Source organism: Macrobrachium rosenbergii, chromosome 2 (genome assembly GCF_040412425.1).
Source record: "Macrobrachium rosenbergii isolate ZJJX-2024 chromosome 2, ASM4041242v1, whole genome shotgun sequence".
Taxonomy (NCBI): Eukaryota; Metazoa; Arthropoda; class Malacostraca; order Decapoda; family Palaemonidae; genus Macrobrachium; species Macrobrachium rosenbergii.
The window spans coordinates 40,306,908-40,323,413 of NC_089742.1; the positions used below are offsets into that span (position 1 = coordinate 40,306,908).

At 37.6% G+C, this 16,506-nt stretch overlaps 1 protein-coding gene across 2 annotated transcripts in view; it reads right to left on the reverse strand.

Moving 5' to 3' along the window:
• Window positions 1–1,051: 1,051 nt before the first annotated feature.
• The window catches only part of LOC136845705 (uncharacterized), a 47,831-nt gene continuing 32,376 nt past the window's right edge, over window positions 1,052–16,506 (reverse strand). Inside the window, exons 3-7 of one of the 2 annotated variants that reach the window (XM_067115868.1) lie at window positions 6,980–7,012; window positions 5,272–5,443; window positions 4,477–4,606; window positions 3,240–3,434; window positions 2,461–2,770 (exon numbers count right to left, since the gene is read on the reverse strand). In XM_067115868.1, the coding sequence (XP_066971969.1) occupies window positions 2,685–2,770; window positions 3,240–3,434; window positions 4,477–4,606; window positions 5,272–5,443; window positions 6,980–7,012 (616 nt within the window). In that variant the 3' untranslated portion in view covers window positions 2,461–2,684. Of the gene's footprint in view, window positions 2,771–3,239; window positions 3,435–4,476; window positions 4,607–5,271; window positions 5,444–6,979; window positions 7,013–16,506 lie in introns of both variants that reach the window. The other variant, XM_067115877.1, reaches the window with a different exon arrangement.

The window sequence follows — 16,506 nt, forward strand, 5'->3', positions numbered from 1 at the left end:
GCCCATTCGCAAGAGCTTATACCAGCATGTGAGAGGCCACTCTAACACAAACTTAATATGTATATGGCCTGTGCATTATACAACATAGAAGATAACACAGCAAGTAAACAATGACACTTATTACAAATTAATAGCACATTCTATTCGTTTCCTTATAACCACTTAAAGCACAGAATACTTTACTGACCAAGTAGACAAGAAAAACTTATATTCATTATCTGTGAATCACATTTAGGAAGATGAAATACATATGTATGATAATGGATACATACTCGTATATATAGACTGTATAGGATATAAGTTTTATTTTTTACTGAATACAGCAGATAAGGGAGACTTTCTCATTTAGCCCTGTTCTGCTTATAGATATATACATGTATGTATTTTGTATACGGCAGGTTTTGATTCTCTTGAACAGACACCAGAATTGTTCTTTTCATATTTATTTTTTGCCTTAAATTGACCCCTTAACACTCCCAACAGACTCCTATAATCTGTTGCAAGGTTCAGCAACAGTAAAGAGAGCTTGTGTGCCAACGAGATCTGACATTCTTCCCGATCACCCATCCAAAAACTGACCAGATTGCACTGAACTAAATATTCTCAAAACTTGAGAGTATTTATGGCGTCGGTGACCACGGTTTCTGTTACTCCAGTTTACAATATGAGATCAGTCAATCCTACTCTAAGTTAACGGATAACGGTCACTTATCAGTCATATAATTTATTATAATGCATAGCTGCATATTTTTGAATTATTCTTACAAGACTAGAAGAGTGTAACACTTGATCAGATACCGTTTATTCAACGTTAAATTGTCGACCTACCGAACAGAAGTAGTGTTATATACAAAATACTGTTTATTAAATTATTTATATTTATATATAACAAACAAACGTAAAGAGAATTTTGGTAGCTGTGCATTTTTAGTTTTCTGTGAAAGAAAACTGTTGTGCCGGCTTTGTTTGTCCGTCCGCACTTTTTCTGTCCACCCTCAGATCTTAAAAACTACTAAGGCTAGAGGGCTGCAAATTGGTATGTTTATCATCCACCCTCCAATCATCAAACATACCAAATTGCAGCCCTCTAGCCTCAGTAGTTTTTATTTTATTTGAGGTTAAAGCTAGCCATAATCATGCCTCTGGCACCGCAACAACACAGGCCACCACGGCCGGCTGAGAGTTTCATGGGTCGCGGCTCATACAGCGTTATACCGAGACCACCGAAAGATTGATCTATTTTCGGTGGTTGATTTTTTATTGCCGTGGCCAGAAAAAACGCGATTGCGTTGAAGAAACTTCGGCGCATTTTTTACGTGTTTTTACCACGACTGCTTACGTCAGTAGACTTGATTCTTAGCAGCTGTTGACTTTCCTTAGAAAAGTTTTTCTCTTGATCATTGTTAACCTGGAATGTTTCTGTCACTACCAACGCGCTGCCTCTCATATAATCATCTCCATTTCATACTTATAATGCAACTTGCTAATATATGCTGCTACGTTCTGTACTCCTTGCTACCTAAGATAGCTACGACGAATGACGTGAATTTTCTGGGATTTACCTTAAGATTTTCCTTCTTTTCAGGTAAAACTCAACAACAGTTTTTCCTAACTGGCATAACTACAGTAAACGAAAAGCTTATTTTGGAATATATCTCTTTGGAAGTGATATCAGCATATCACTTCGAAATATGAACCTTAACATTATAAAAATACATATACCTACCGATTGAGGTGCCTGCACCATTCACCTAAGTTCTGTTATGTATTCGAATGTTCTGGTTCGAACTTTTGCTCTTAGTCTAGTTCAGATAGGCCACTAAACTGAAGAATTTCTCAGTAAATCTCATAGTAGTTATATATACCATGTAGGTATCTGCTTATATATATGTGTGTGTGTATGTGTGCGTGTGTAATATATGTAATGCACTCAAAATCTAATCATCATATTCGAGATAATGTGGCGTAAACGCAGATTATCTGATCAGTACAGTACAAAGTTCATTCAGGTATATCGGGAAGTACAATTTACATCTTGAATTATGCCTTACTTCTCGACAAAGGTTCAGCATTGAATATTTCCAAAAGATAACCATGTGTAAGCGAATTTTTAATATTATACATTGAATTACGAAGACTTTATGCACTGAAATTCTCCACACCACTACGTAGGAAGCCTTTACGTTTTCACGAGGAATAGAGTTTTAAAGGAACGTGGGTGAGATTTCACAGGTTCAGTACCATCAAGCAATATGGGAAAAATAACTCATTATATATTGTTCAAGTGGCGAGGGGACATTTTTCCAATATGCATGATATAAGGAAATTTTAATATTTCATAAATTTTTGTTATGAAAGCTGGGAAAGTCCTGATAACACTAAAATTTTCAATAAGTTGCCGGAAACAATCAAATTTCACAACTTTTCTCTAAGAAAAGTTGCGGATGTGCAGTATTTGTATTCACAGTTTTCAGAAATTTCCTGGAATTGTTAAATTTTCATCATCTTTTGATAGAAAACGATAGATTTTTCAATGACGATAACACTAAAATTTTCATGGAATCCACGAATTCCTACGAATTAAATTTGCCAAAAACTCCGAAGTATCTTCACATCCAAATAGTGTAGAAGCGGTGAGCTGACCGGAGTGAAGAGGGCCAATCTAAAATTTTGGAATGGTGATTTCAGCTGGCGTTGACGGTAAGCATTTCCAGATTGACAGACCCAGATATAGAGCTCCGATGTTCCGAACAAAAGCTGGCGTATTTGTCTGTAAAAATGGAAGGATTAGAAGTGTTACAATGGACAGACTAACTGAAATATACTGACTGTATATATATATGGAGGCTTTGCCAATTGATAGTTCAAGATTTTCAAGGCATTATATCATTCATCTCATATCTATATATCTGGTTATTCAGCTGTGACGTCACAAAATCTAGGTGTTGAATTTACTTGAAAATTTACTCTCTCTCTCTCTCTCTCTCTCTCTCTCTCTCTCTCTCTCTCTCTCTCTCCAGTGGGTAGACTTACTGAAATGGACACACAGTATAATGGCTTTGTCAGCTGATACCAGCGTTTCAAAGCATAATTTCTTCGTTTATCTATTTATGTGACTAATCACTGGAACATTACAAAGTCCCCCTCTCTCTCTCTCTCTCTCTCTCTCTCTCTCTCTCTCTCAACCCCTTACCAAGTGTCTATTCAACCGCAATTCAAAAAGAAAAAAAAAAACTCACTCGATATAGAAACGAGAAGGATCCCCCAGGCCACGCCCCAGAACCACCCGACGAGGAAGAACGTCACGGTGAAGAGCTGGACGAGACCCGTCACGCCCGTCACGACGACGGAGGTCATACGGGTCCCGCCCGTCTCCACGGGTGCGAGGCGGTTCCGCCCCCAGCAGATCCCCAGCCACCCGCTCAGCATCGTGCCTTTGAGAGAGGACATTGATACTGATGATGCTTAGATGGATTATAATAATAATGATAATATAAAAAAGTAATTTCCTGAGGATCCACATTGTGCAGTAAATACAATTATTATCTTTACTACAATAATATAGGTAATATAATACCTTGGGAAATAATAATAACGGATATGTATATACATACATATTATATATATATATATATAGTTATTATATATATATATATATATATATATATATATATATATATATATATATATATATATATATATATATATATATATGTTATTATTTTCCCCAAAAATATATATATATATATATATATATATATATATATATATATATATATATATATATATATATATATATATATATATATATATATATATATATATATATGCCTTCGAGAGAGGACATTGATATTGATGATACTTAGATGGATTATAATAATAATAATGATAATGTAAAAAGTACCTGAAGATCCACACTGTGCAGTAAATACAATTATTATCTTTACCACAATAATATAGGTAATATAATGCATCTGGGAAATATAATAACGGATATGTACATACATATATATATATTATGTATATACATATCGTTATTATTATTTTCAAGATTATTATATATATATATATATATATATATATATATATATATATATATATATATATATATATATATATATATATATCAAAAATCATCACACAATACTGGAAAAAGTATTAACCAGTTTGCGCACATCATACTTTTACTTGCCTGGCCGCGCGATGTTAAGAGGTTAGTTAATTACTCATACCCTACCTGTGCGCTCACAGTCCTCGATTAAACCGGCCACTGCCAATATCAGGGATATCATTTACCTGTACATATACCTGGTGCTTACTCTCTCTACTTGAAGTGGATACTACAATGTTCAGAGGAAAATTATTTATCCATACCCCACCTGTGTGATCACCATCCTTTATTAAGCCGAGTTCATTTGCTGAAAAGGAAAGTGTTTACCTGTAGCCTTACCCTTACCTTGCCCTCACCATCCTTACCTAAACCGGGCACCACGATGTTAAGGGTGAGGCAGAGAGCAGCCAGAGATCTAGGAAGGACGGGTAAAGCGCCTCTGATCATTGATGTGACGTCGACTAGGTCAGGTGGAAGGGCCATTTCACTAACAGCCTGTAAAGATTATTATTATTATTATTATTTATTATTATTATTATTATTATTATTATTATTATTATTATTCATAAAAATCCCACGATTACGAGTCACTAAAATGGTGAAAATTATACTGACGGCAAAATATATATATTTATACTACATCAGTGTGAATTTTTACTGTTTATATTAATAATAATAATAATAATAATAATAATTATTATTATTATTATTATTATTATTATTATTATTATTATTATTATTATTATAATTATTATTTTCATAAGAATCTCACTATCACGAGTCACTAAAATGGTGAAAAAATCCATACTGACGTAAGTGTAAATATATATATATATATTTATACTTACATCAGTGTGGATTTTTTACCGTTATAATAATAATAATAATATTAGTAGTAATAATAATAATAATAACAGTAATTATTATTATTATTATTATTATTATTATTATTATTATTATTATTATTATTATTATTATTATTATTATTATAATTATTATTATTATATTACGTTTTCTCATTTCTTAGGTACTGAAGACACACTCACTCAATCGTAAATATATCACAGAAAGATATTCTTAAATCCTGAACATAAAATCCGAAGATGAAAAGATCAGGCATATATAAAAAAACATTGTAAAAAGCAGTTTTTCTTTCTTACCAGAGAAGGTCTTCGGTGATGAGGCGATTTTGCCCCGGGACCCCTGAAGAATCCCTGGAGCAAAACGATGGGTATTTTTGTGGGGTCACCAGATTGGCCCCCTTGGCCCATATTGGCTCCATGAATAGGGGCAGGGTCCCCAGTATCGTCCACTACTATATCTGGGGTCAATCTGGCCGGGGAAAGAGGTTAGAGATGTGAGGTAAATAATATTGGCGTTTAAATCATTAAAATAGAAAACGTCCATGTTTTTACACCTAAGAAAATTAAGTTTAGATAGATTCACATCTACCTATCACTCCTTTTACACATTGCTTGTTTGCTTCTACATTCCATAATGTCTGTGATTATACGAATTACAACAGTGTATACTTAGTTTTCTTAATATAATCTGAAAATTTTCTTTTATTTGCAAATACGTTCAAGAGTCACTGGTTTTTTAATTATACATTCAGTTATGTATTTGTTCATTCGTTATTTAATTAAATGTAAAATTTCGTGTGTTATTCATTTGTTCACATATTTGTTTGCCTATTCAACATCACATGATTTACCAAAAATAAACGAATGCACTGATTCATTTTAATCTTAACTCGAATGTGCTGGTGATATTTACAATACGACTACACTATTTCTTAAATTGTGTCTTCAGGTGAATCAAATGCCAGCGAGCCTGCTCTAGGAAATTCTAAAAAATCTAAAGTACGCTCTTACTACTTAGTCATATTTGTATAAGCGCTCAACTAGGCTACACAAAAATAAACATAAAAATAAGAAATAATCTTTAAGATAGACCCTTTTTTTCTACACTTCCAAACTGCACAACTTCAAGGACTTTCAGGCAATTTCATTCATAAAAATAAAATGACATTATGCGACATCTGCTCGCCAATTAAGTTCCCAGGAAAATCTGTGCTAGCAACCTTGTCACGAAAGCAATGCTCAGAAACTTACTGTAGGCCACAAGGGTTTGGTGTGACCGTTTGTGGGTCACAGCCGGGAAAGAGAAGCGAACACATAGCTAGCTATTGATTCTGATTATATCAGAAGAGAAAATCAAATGTATTTAGGGATCATAAGAGGCTGAGTTTATGGATTTAGCACACAAAAAATAAAGATAATTGGTGGATCTAACGCTTATATTATTAGTTGAAAGCGTTTATGAATGTGAGTGCATTGCAAAAATAATCAGTGATTTAACCCACACTGAAATAAGAGTATTTACGGACTCAAAGCGTGATACAAAAACAACCAAATCATAAACAGAATGAACACGTAATGGAACATGTATCTTTAAATCCACTACGTATTAAAGAGACCGTTCGTATAAATAACACAAGAGACAACACGTGGATATAACATAATTTCAATGAAATATAAAGATAATTAACTTCTAACTCCTTGAGAAGGAAAAATGGTTTGCTGTAAAAACATTCATCAGAAAAAAATGACAGATTGTAAAGTCAGAATTCTCTGAGGAGCTGAAAAGGATTTTTTGTACATCAGCTTATACATAATTACAAAAAAAAAAAAAACATCGAACATGTAGCCATCACTTAAAATAACATCTACAGACTATAAGCCCCAAGTCTCTCATTGGGCGTCTGTGCGACTTATAACTAAAGCGACGACACTATGGGAACTATAGACACTGAAAGCAGAACGACAAGCGCGGCTAAGATTACGGTGACCTGGTTTGACCTCATACCCAGTGGAAGCCTTCTCTTTCTTGTCGGAAGGCCTGTTGGAAGACATGAAATGAGGTTATACCCAGAGGTGTCTGGAAATTACTTCTCTGTCAAAAATGTTCATTGACGAATAGCAGCCACAAATGCTTGCTTTATTTATGTTTAGTTCCTGTAGCATCAATAGCTGCTCTCAGCATATGTACATATTTTTATCACATCACCGTGACATTTTATGTACAAACATATGCCAAAATGTCAGCTTATTCAATTCGTTATTCGGAGAATCATCACCGAAGGGAATTAGGTGATGTTCTGGATTTGGTACCCAAGGGAATCACAGGGTACCAATTTATCATTTATAATTCTCCTTCGGTGATCTTCCTCGCGCGAATTGGATATTTAACGACATTTGTATCTCAATGCTTTGCATATATGCATATATATATTTATACATTACATATATATATATATATATATATATATATATATATATATATATATATATATATAGATATATATATGTCATTGACATATAACACTTTAGTGTCATGTCTTGATTATCTCTCTTTCTCTCTCTCTCGATCTCTCTCTCTCTCTCTCTACTCCTTTATTTACCTGAAACGAAATTTTGAAATCCTTCAGTTCACTTTTACTTTTCTTCTTGGCGCCAAACAAGGTAGCGTTTGAAGATGACAAACGTTATGCGCATTGCACCACGACAGAAATAAATAATCATGAAAATAATTTTTAAAGATAAGATCCTCCCTGTTGCTGGATTATGATCCTTTTGCTAGCTCTATTTACATTTCAGCTAAAGTTACGTTCCTCAGTGTTAGTCCACAAGGACATTCAGGGTAGGAATTTACTAAATCAATAATTATTTAAAAGGATTAACTCAATGAATGATGGTATAAGACCTGCCGTTTGAATTCTAAACACCTGTTTCTTTGCAATGTATGACCTTGAATTTATAACTGGATCTAAATTCTGTCAATTGCTGGCATATAATTCTTGCATGGTTTTACTTTCATTATTTGCATGATAAAATGCATGCAAAAAAATTCCACTTTCACTTAGTACACAAAACTAAAAGTTGAATAGTTTTCAATGTGTCGTGACATCTTATAATAAACAACAAACTTTCAATTTCATAAAACTGGAACCTTCCTTTCAGTATCTATCGAATTCATAACAGTATTCTTGGTTCAGAGAATTGGTTTCGTTTTCACAGACTCATAAAATCTTCCATTCATTTTCGCTTTCTTTCCTCCTCTATTCTTGTTTTCTTTCGGGCTTGGGCTAGGTTAGGGCACTGGGTTTCCTGTCCCATCGGCCGCTGACAAACGACAGCAGGGCTCCCATAAGTTCAATTTTTTTATTATTTTTAAAATTTTTGGTAAATCATTATAACTCCTTCATCTTCTCTTAGCAGTTTCCTGAGTTGCCTAATACATTCCAGCATTTAAATAATTTTGCAGGACCCATAAACATTTTTTTAGTCTCTCTCTCTCTCTGTGTGTGTGTGTGTATGTGTGTGTGTGTGGAGGAGGGGCGCCCATGCCACTCCCTAAAAGATATAATCACCTCCTCATCCATTCGAATTTATTTTTACCACCATATCTTGCAGTGTTTATGCCTATCTCTGGCGTCCATGCTCACTCCCGTAAAAGATATAATCACCTCCCCTCGATTCGAATTTATTTTTACCATCATAATATTTTGTAAGTGCCCATACTCTCTCTCTCTCTCTCTCTCTCTCTCTCTCTCTCTCTCTCTCTCTCTCTCTCTCTGGTGCGTCCGTCCACGCCCCTCCCTAAAAATTAAAGTCACCTCTTCAACTTTCCGACCTTCGTACACTCACCACGCCCAGCAAATCACCCGATCCATTACTTAAGGCTCCATTGCCTGTTGATTACTGCCATCAAGCAAGCAATTGCGAGTAATTAACTAATACACGTAACGTTACCTCACGTTGTTTACTGTCATTACAGGAAAAGAGGGTACGTTTAAAGGATAGCTCATTAATCACTTTTGAGAAAGGAGTTATTTAGGTTATGTTAGCATTCTTGGAACATATTTGTTTTCGTGATTTTCAGAATGCAGAAGAGACAGTCTCCTGGGAAGTCAACATGACCAGGAATTATGGAGGGGTCTATAGTGCAAGCAGCAGTGGGTCACAATGAGAACTGAGAACCGTTGGAGTGAATGAAGAATAACAGTGCAATGTTATTCCAGACATTAAGATCTCGTAAGATTAAGGAGTTAGTGTGAGGATAGTAACCCCTTGCCTCTTAGATATAAAACAGATTTTACAGCTTGCAACAGACCAGACCTTGGGTGCATTGCTATATATGAGGTAAAGAGGCCTTTTAGATAATAGAAACTGCGAAAAATTACTGATAGAGGGGGCAATGGACCATAATGGGGAGTAAGAAGCAAAAACAATTGTGAATATCCCTAAACTTTAGATAAAGACAGTTTTCACGATATTCTCTGATAGTTCATGAGTACACTCAAAAGAATCTCAGACTGTAACATGAGTAGATCTATTTTGTCGTGAAAAAAGAAAAATCAGCGATATAATTTTACTTCAATCTAAAACAAAAGCCCTACATTATTTTAATGAGTGGGGATAAAAAATTTAATCCATTCCTTACTGAATGACTGTTCCGCTCAAGGTAATCTCATAAAGCAGGGGTGTTAACTCTATAAGCAGCCCTTTAGGTTTATCAACGCTTGAATCGCCATTAGAACGTAAACTCTCGTGCTACGCAGACACAAATAAGCAATACAGTATTTTGTCCTCTGGAACAATGTCTGACGCTGTCTTTAAGTGAGAGATTAGAAGTAAAAGATCACCAGACATTTACCCTAAAAGTAGCAAATTATGCGCGAAAGAAATATGTTACAGGCAAAGCACGTAAGAAATTGTCTATTTATTCTCTTCTCACGTTGAAGCGACAATTACCGGAGCAAAGCCATGTCCTGATATTGACGCAGTAGGAGTAGAATCACATAATACATGCTGAAGGTAAAAGTTATTTGTATAGCTAAATTATTATGTAAAAAAAAACTATTGATTATTTTCGGTTTCCTGAAACAATAACCAAAGAACAAAAGCATATCCAGGGGACTGACGCAGCCGAAATGAATAAATATGCAGAAGGAAATTATTCATGGAATATAAATCAATGGAAAAATAATGCATCAGCTCCCAAACTTGAAACAATGACTAAAAGTCCTGCTATTGAAGCCGAAATGAAATTCCGTATTCGCTCAGTTTCACTGCCATGGCCGAGCTATCATTGTAATCCCAGAGAAATATGACTGAAGTTAGATTAGTCGCTCTGTTAATCTCATAATCACAGTCATTATAGACTATAAAAAGAGTGAGGCAACGGAATATTATTTCATGCCGGGTTATAACGACCTGTCGTAAAGGTTGTGTAATCTACTCGATTTTTTTCAGAAGTTATGGAAAATATCTGTAATTTTTTGTTTTTTATGCAAGGTTATCGAGTCGAATTTCATTGTTCACACATATGTACTCCACATGTGTCTTCAGTATATACATATATAGATGTATGTATGTGTGTACGCGCGCGTGCACGTGGCTCCTATTACTTTTAGTGCGAATTAGTTGAAATAGTCGTCATTCTCTATCTCATATATATATATATATATATATACGAGTATATATATATATATATATATATATATATATATATATATATATATATATATATATATACCTGTATATATATATACATATTTATATATACGTACATACATACATGCATATATATATACTGTATATGTATATATATATATAGAGAGAGAGCATACATTAATGCTTTGCCTTGAAAGTAACAGGAGCCGTAGCAGTAACCGCAGTGACACCAAAACCAGTAAAAACATCAGTGACAAAAACAATAATAATAACAATTCTGTTCATATTCCGGACGCCTGCCGACCACCACAAGGTCCCTGGATGAACGACAAGACCCGAACCCCGTGAGAACCATTACTTTCGATCAAAACAATAACCGCGAGAAGGTGGGGGGAGGGAAGGGGGTGGAGAGCCACTCTCTCTTCCTCTCTCTGTTTCTCGAGTGAGAGAGCCACTGGCTCATCCATCATGACAGCGGACTTCAAATGATGTAATGAGGGAGCTGAGAAAAGTGAATTTCCTGAAAGGAAAAATTGGCTTTGGGGCGAGAGTTATTGGAGCTGGGGTGGGGGAAGGGGGTGGCAGAGGGATGGAGAAGGTAGTGTCATGGATGCCAGTGTTCGTATGTTTAAGGGAGGGTGTCATGATTCTTTAAAATCGTGCGTCATTACCTCGTATATTTGTTACATTTGTGTTGGTGCTTGTATATGGATTTGTTCTATTTTTTCTGAACTTTATTTATTTGTTGTTCCTTTGTAAGTCGTTCGTGGTCCTATTTGCTTTTTATGAATGAGTGTGAGTCATGTGGGGATAATGTAAAATAACATTAACTCACATAGCGATGCCGTATATATATATATATATATATATATATAGAGCATATTTCTCTCTTTCTCCACACTTATCTTCTTACACGTATTCATATAGAGAAAGAGAGAAAGATATATATATATATATATATATATATATATATATATATATATATATATATATATATATATATATATATGTGTGTGTGTGTGTGTGTGTGTGGAGAGAGAGTTAGAGTAATAACAGGCTAATAAAACGATACCAGAGACAGAGGGAATATTTTATGTGTAATACGCTTGAATAAAAAAAGAGGCTTTCCTCTTGTGAGATAGTTGGAATAGCTAATGGGCTTGCTGGGAAGGTTCCGGATGGAATTCCACACCGCCGTGGGGATATTACCATAATGCTTTAAGGTAATAAGAGATAAAGTTAATCATGATCATGAAATAAGCTAATAGTTCTATAACATAAAGTATGGATGATGCATTTTGTCCGGAAAAGTATCATAGTACGAAATCATTTAGAGTCGAAAGAAAATATCATTTGATTTAATTTATGTTGAGATGAGAATTAGACGAGGATTTATCATTGTAACATGGACGCTTTTAACCTGTTCCAAAACTTTGACAATTCACGAAGGACTTTTAGAGATACTGCAGTTTAAAGAATAAACTCCTACTATAAGGAGGGTTTTGAAGCAGTATTCAGGAACTCTCAATTACGATAACGCACAGTGCGGGAACCATAGACCAATGAGTCTCATGTACAATATGACTCGGCTTGATTGGTGTCGATAACTGAGTTGTCATAAAACGCTGTCATCATTGGTTATATTAAATTTCACAAAAGGAAAAGTATTTTCACATAATTGTTAATAGAGCTAGACGAATGGGATGGGAAGTTGATTTTGAGAATTATTTTAATAAAATAATAGATAGCCTCAAGTCATTTCCCCTCTGCTGGATTTTACTTTAGTCTCTCGCTAGGTGAAACATGGTTGTTGGAACTACTAGAGCCATTGATGTGTGTGCCTGTGTGTGTGTATGTGTATACGTCTTCAGAAGGAGATAATCAATTGTATTTAACTTCAAAGGAAGCTTTGAAAACTGGTAGTCAGTTTTCTTCGGTATGATCAGAGGTCTTTTAGTACCACGATGCTATTTCGTTGATGAAATAGCACAGGGGTAAAGAAAATAGGCATCGGTCGAAGATGTACTGGCAAAGATTTCGAGAAATTTACGGTTGTTGGTCTGAAGAAACCTTTGACTCACATTCAAAGAAATAAGGAAGATAAGAATAAGCGTCTTCTTGAAAAAAAAAAGGAAAGGTATGATACTACAGCACTGATTCGTCATGCTTAATAACGCAAGGACGGAATAAAAACGTCCAATTAAAAACAAAAAAATGTAAGTGAAACATAAAAATGCTCATGGAAAAAAATAAAGGGTAGAAAATGGACCACCGCTATAAAATAATAAATGTCAGACTCCCCTAAAAAATAATAGTAACCATATTTCAGAGGAGATGCGGGAAAATTGTCACTGTAAAAATGGTGTCAAGTAAAAACGCCCACACGTGGAAATGAAACTAGGTCACAGCAATATACCCCAGTTATACGAGAGAGAGAGAGAGAGAGATGATGTTAACGTTATGATGACGGTCATCAACGCCAGAAGATCAGTATCAAATAACTTATTCAAGATAATAAATTTCCAAAAGGCCCTCCCTAATTAAGAGCAAGAATAGAGACAGAGAGAAGAAGAAGAAATAAATGGAAGGAAAGGGAGGGGAAGAGAAAAGACAACGTAAATATGATAATTTTGTGAGAGCAAGATACCAACCCCTTTCATCTCCCACCCCCCACACCACCATCAACCTTCGCCCCTTTTTTTCCAAGTCATTGATCGAGCAAAGATCACAACAACGAAAATGACCCCAATTTCTATTTGCCTGCGATCACGTATTGTCTCTTGACGGACAAGAATTCATTTGGATATAGGAAGATATTCTAATGTCTACTTTTCTTTTTCCCTTGAGAACCGAGAAGGGTGCAAGGGAAAACCGCCTCGATTTCACTAAAGTTAAGTTATTGACTGTATAATGATCCTTACTCACTGGACACACGGGAACTGGTAGCACAGAGGTAAAAGATCATATAAGATAATTAAAAAAATTTAAACCTTTCTAAGTGTATAATAATTTAATAACAGCCACAGTAATTCAGCAAAGCGATGTAAATTTTTCACTTACGCTACAATAAATCATTTACATCATTTGAGTCTTTTTCGCGCAAATGAATATCATGTTTTATTAATTTTTTAGGGAGAACTCCTTCCTCTTCCAAATTTTCCATTTAGGTCAGGTATTTCAAAAGAATATTTTATTATTATAATTTTCATAGCAGAAACAGGACAGTTAGAATTCGTGATTTTTTGTAACGTTATCACAGCAGTAATATAATAATAATAATAATAATAATATAATAATAATAATAATAGCTAGCCTGACAGGAGACTTGTTCTCTCCAGGGAAGCACCCTCTGAGGGAGTGTCCTTCTGGCAAAGGTGCCCTTTTAGAGATGGTTTCTCTTTAGGCGCCTTGGTGTCCCCTCACCCTGTGGTTCAGGTCCCTCCAGGCCCACTTACCTCAGCATGGCAGGAAACCTGCCTCCTCCTCCAGGGAAACAGCCTCTGAGGAGGTCCTTCCTGAAAATGTGCCCTTATGATGATTTCCCTAGGCACCTTTTGCCCTCACCCTTGTGGTTCAGGTCCCTCCAGGCCCACTGCCATAGCCCGGCAGGAACCTGCCCCTCCTCCAGGGCAGCAGCCCCTGAGGAGGTCCTTCCCTGGCAAAGGTGCCTAATGGATGGTTTCCCTATGGTACCTTGGGACTCCTTACCTTTGTGGCCCAGGTCCTCCCAGGCCTGCTTCCCTAGCCTGGAATGAAACCTGCCTCCCTCTAGGGAAGCAGCCTCTGACGAGGTCCTTCCCCTGGCAAAGGTGCCCATGGATATTCCCTCATGGCGCCTTGGTCTCCCTCACCTCTTGGCTCAGGTCCTCCCCAGGCCCAAGCCTCCCAGCCTGGCAGGAAACCTGCCAGTCCTCCAGGGAAGCATCCCCTGAAGAGTGTCCTTCCCTGGCAAAGGTGCCCCTTAAGGGATGGTTTCTCATGGCGCCTTTTGGCCCTCACCATTTTGGTTCAGGTCCAGGCCCGCTTCCCAGCCTGGCAGTGAAACCTGCCTCCTCCAGGGAAGCAGCCTCTGAAGAGGTCCTTCCTGGCAAGGTACTCCTTAAGCGATGGTTTCCTAGGACGCCTTGTGGGTCCCCTCACCCTTTGTGGTTCCAGGGTCCTCCCCAGGCCCACTTCCTCAGCCTGGCAGGAAACTGTCTCCCCTCCAGGAAGCAGTCTCTGAAGAGGCCCTTCCCCTGGCAAAGGTTCCCTTAAGGGATGGTTTCCCTTGGACGCCTTAGGCCCACTCACCCTTGTGGTTCAGGTCCTCCCCAGGCCCACTTCCCTAGCCTGGCAGGAAACTGCCTCCCTCCAGGGAAGCAGTCTCTGAAGAGGTCCTTCCCCTAGAAAAAGTGCCCTTAAGGGATGGCTCAGGCGTCTTGAGTTCCCCTCACTCAGAAACAGCCTCCCAGGCCTGCTTCCCAGCCTGGAATGAACCTGCCCTCTCAGGTAGCAGCTAGCTCTGAAGAGGTCCTTCCTGGCAAGGTGCCCTCAATGATGGTTTCCTCATGGCGCCTAGGTCTCACCCTTACCCTTTGGTTCAGGTCTCCCAGCCCGCTTCCCAGCCTGGTAGGAAACCTGTTCCCTCCAGGGGAAGCAGCTCTTGAAGAGTGTCCTTCCCCGCAAAGGTTCCCATAAGGGGATGGTTTCCTATGGCGCCTTCCCTCACCCTTTGGTTCAGGTCCTCCCAGGCCTGCTTTTCCCAGCCCTGGCAGGAAAACCTGTCTCCTCCAGGAAGCAGCCCTGAGGAAGTCCTTCCCTGTGAAAAAGTGCCCTTATGGATGGTTTCATAGTGCCTTGAGTCCCCTCACCTTTGTGGTCTGTGGTCCTCCAGCCCACTCCTCTCCTAGCCTCCTCACAGGAAACCTGCTCTCCCTCCAGGGAAGCCCCTGAAGAGGTCCTTTCCCCGCAAAAGTGTACCCTTAAGTGGATGGTTCCTCAGGGGCCTTGGGCCCTCACCCTTTGTCCAGGTCCCCAGGCCCGCTTTCTCCCCAGCCTGGCAGGAACCCTCTCTGTCTCCCTTGGAAGCCTTTTAGCCCTCATCCTTGTGGTTGGGATTCCTTCCGATGTAGTTCTTTTCTCTCTCTTCTTGTTTCTCTTTCGTTCTGGTGTGGAGAGAGCTCACATCCTGACTATGATGATACAGCGATATTACTTTGCCCTGCTTTACGAATATGACATCAAATCTTGGAAGGCTTCAAGACGATTCGAAGGATTTCGGAGCTTGCTTCTGGACTTCAGAAGGAGCCGGAGACCGAAGAATTCTGAAACACTGTCAAGGAAGATACTGAAGATTTTAAACTATTTCAGCATCGATTGAACCACACCTTTGTTTTCGTTTCCTGATATACATTTAGTTGCTTGTTTAGGGAACGTCGGCGATGTTGTCCTTATTTTCATGTGTGTACAGTTGTTCATTGTCTTTGTCTGGTAACTCTTTACCTTCTTTCATTCAGCTTTTCTAATGAATACAGTCCTGTTTCTGAAGACGATTTGAAGAATCGCAGGACTTGTTTCTGGAGGCTGAGGTTTGTGCTTCACTGAGGTATAGCGTCAGGCGCCTGCGCTAATGGCATTTCTCTCGTACTTCCAGGAACTGGAGACGGAAGGATTCCAAGATTTCACCATTTCAGTCAGTAGGTCTAAAGCGATCGAAAGCTTTCTTTTGCTGCTTCTAGTAAAAATTTCAGTCTCTGTTCCACGGTCCTCCTCTCTTCTCAATTCCTTTCTGTCCTTCTCTCGAGTGAAGAACTTACCTACCAAATGTGATAATATTAAAACTATTGCTGCTTTAAAAATCACCCAAAGCTGGAATGTCGACTCCATACTGCTCCGCGA